Below are 2,102 nucleotides of genomic sequence, written 5' to 3'. Positions count from 1 at the left end.
GGAGCGAGCCCCCCCCCCCCCCCCCCATAGGGACGAGACCCGGCACGCTCATCGCAGGCTGCCCGCTGTAACTGTCCCTTGCTGTTCTCTTCCAGAGCAGGGTGAAGCTGCCCAGTCACACTGAAGTAAGGACACGGCTCCTCTGCTCCCCGTCCTTGTCCCCTGCGCTGTGGGGTGGGGGGGTCCCAGCTCTGGAGCATGTCCCGTGGGGGGTCCTGGCTCTGGAGTGTGTCCCGTCGGGCTCCGATTGACAGCCACGTCCCTGGGCTGCTCACCAGCCGGGGAACGGGGCCAGCAAGGGAAGGGTTAACGGGGCAGGAGCTGGGGGCCGCAGAAGGTTAATTTGGGGTCGGGGGGGGTGTTATGAAATGAAGGTGTGGGGGGGACAACCCCCTGCGTAAGGCAGCGGTTTGTGGGGGGGGTCTCATTGATGGGAAGGACTGGAGCTGCTGGTGCTGGGAGGAGCCGGGACTCGCTGGCTCTGTCCCAGTTTGCCCAGTTGCACACTGGAGGGCCTGGGAAGGGGAGCTGGGGCTCAGCCTGGTGAGTGGGTACAGACTCGGGGGGGGGGCACCCCCCCCCCCATGCCGTGGGTCTGCATCCCCTGGGGCCGTGCCAGTGCTGCCCGTGGGACAGCTTCGTGTCCCCATCTGTGGGGGCGGCACGGTGCGGGGCAGCTGGCGCCCACCGTGGGGACCGGTGACACCCAGCCGTGGTGTCCCCCGAGTGCTGGGACAGGGGGTTGCCATGTGGCCCACAGGGGGACAGTGCCAGGTGCCACCGCTGTCACCTTGTGCTCTCTCTGTCCCCCAGCCCCCCATTGCACTCTTGTCCCTGCGGTGCCAGCAGCGCCCCGTGCTCGGGGACACAGCCGCGGGCGCTTGGGGAGCAGGCTGGGACCCCAGGGCGTGCGGTGCCTGGATCCAGGGTGACATCCTGCCCTGGTGTCCTCAGGCCCCCTCATCACCGTGCCCTGGGTGCTGGGGCTCTTGGGGAAGCCCAGAGGGCTCAGAGGAGCCCCCCCGGAGCCTGGAGGAGCCGGGGAGCCCCCAGGCAGCAGCGCACCCAGCCTTGCACCCGGCCGCTCACCGGCGCCGTTCCCTTCTCTCCGCTCTCCGCAGGGCACGCAGATGATCTTCAACGCGGCCAAGGAGCTGGGGCAGCTCTCCAAGCTGAAGGTGAGGGCCGGGGGGTTGGGGGGGCATGTCCCCTCGGTGCCAGGGCGAGTGGCACCGTCTCCCTTGCAGGGTCCCGTTGGCCAGGCCCCGCTCTGAGGCCAGGATTTGTCCCCGGCAGGACCACATGGTGCGGGAGGAAGCCAAGAGCCTGACCCCGAAGCAGTGCGCCGTGGTGGAGCTGGCCCTGGACACCATCAAGGTGAGGGCACCCTGGGGCGCAACGGGGAGATGGGGGGGTGCCCGTGGGGGTGCTGGGGGGGGGGAGGCAGCAAGCAGAGCCCCCACCCCATGGCCATCCGTCCCTGCAGCAATACTTCCACGCCGGCGGCGTGGGGCTGAAGAAGACCTTCCTGGAGAAGAGCCCCGACCTGCAGTCGCTGCGCTACGCCCTGTCCCTCTACACCCAAGCCACCGACCTCCTGATCAAAACCTTTGTGCAGACCCAGGCTTCGCAGGGTAGGCTCCCCCCCCCCCCCACCCCCTGGCCTGCTTCTCCCCCTCCCACCCCTCCCAGGGCCGTATCCTGCCCCTGTCCTGGTGTTACCGGGGTCCCGGAGGCTGCGGACGTGAGGCTGGGGTGGGTTTGATGAGTTTTGTGAACAAAGAGGGGCCGTGGGGTGCCCGGGGCAGCCTCGTTCCCCCCCAGGAAGAGGAGCGTGGCCCCCGGTGCGAGGCTTGTCTGCACCCCTGGGGCGTGCGTGTGCTGTCTGTGCGTGTCCCCGAGGGGCGTCCGTCCGTCCGTCCTGTCTGCGCCTCCTGTGCCAGCCGTCTGCGGGCTGCCGGGGTCCCACGGGTGCCCGCAGCACCCCCGGGTGCCGGGACGGTGCCCGGCGCCTCCGTGTCGCTGCAGTGTCGTCCGGCTGTCGGCCGTGCGTCTGTCTGCCCGATCTGATCGCTCTTTCTCTCTCTTTCTGTCCCCCCCCC

The 2,102-nt window shown here is 69.6% G+C and overlaps 1 protein-coding gene across 1 annotated transcript in view; it reads left to right on the top strand.

Moving 5' to 3' along the window:
* Nucleotides 1-1,780, top strand: part of LOC118159638 (protein unc-13 homolog A-like) — a 2,664-nt gene extending 884 nt beyond the window's left edge. The window contains exons 2-4 of the mRNA XM_035314209.1: nt 1,122-1,178; nt 1,297-1,377; nt 1,487-1,780. Coding sequence (XP_035170100.1) covers nt 1,122-1,178; nt 1,297-1,377; nt 1,487-1,765 — 417 coding nt within the window. The 3' untranslated portion in view covers nt 1,766-1,780. The remainder of the gene's footprint in view (nt 1-1,121; nt 1,179-1,296; nt 1,378-1,486) is intronic.
* The last annotated feature ends 322 nt before the right edge of the window (nt 1,781-2,102 follow it).

This window comes from Oxyura jamaicensis, unplaced genomic scaffold (assembly GCF_011077185.1).
Source record: "Oxyura jamaicensis isolate SHBP4307 breed ruddy duck unplaced genomic scaffold, BPBGC_Ojam_1.0 oxyUn_random_OJ71407, whole genome shotgun sequence".
Taxonomy (NCBI): domain Eukaryota; kingdom Metazoa; phylum Chordata; class Aves; order Anseriformes; family Anatidae; genus Oxyura; species Oxyura jamaicensis.
This window is presented reverse-complemented; position numbering and strand designations above follow the sequence as displayed.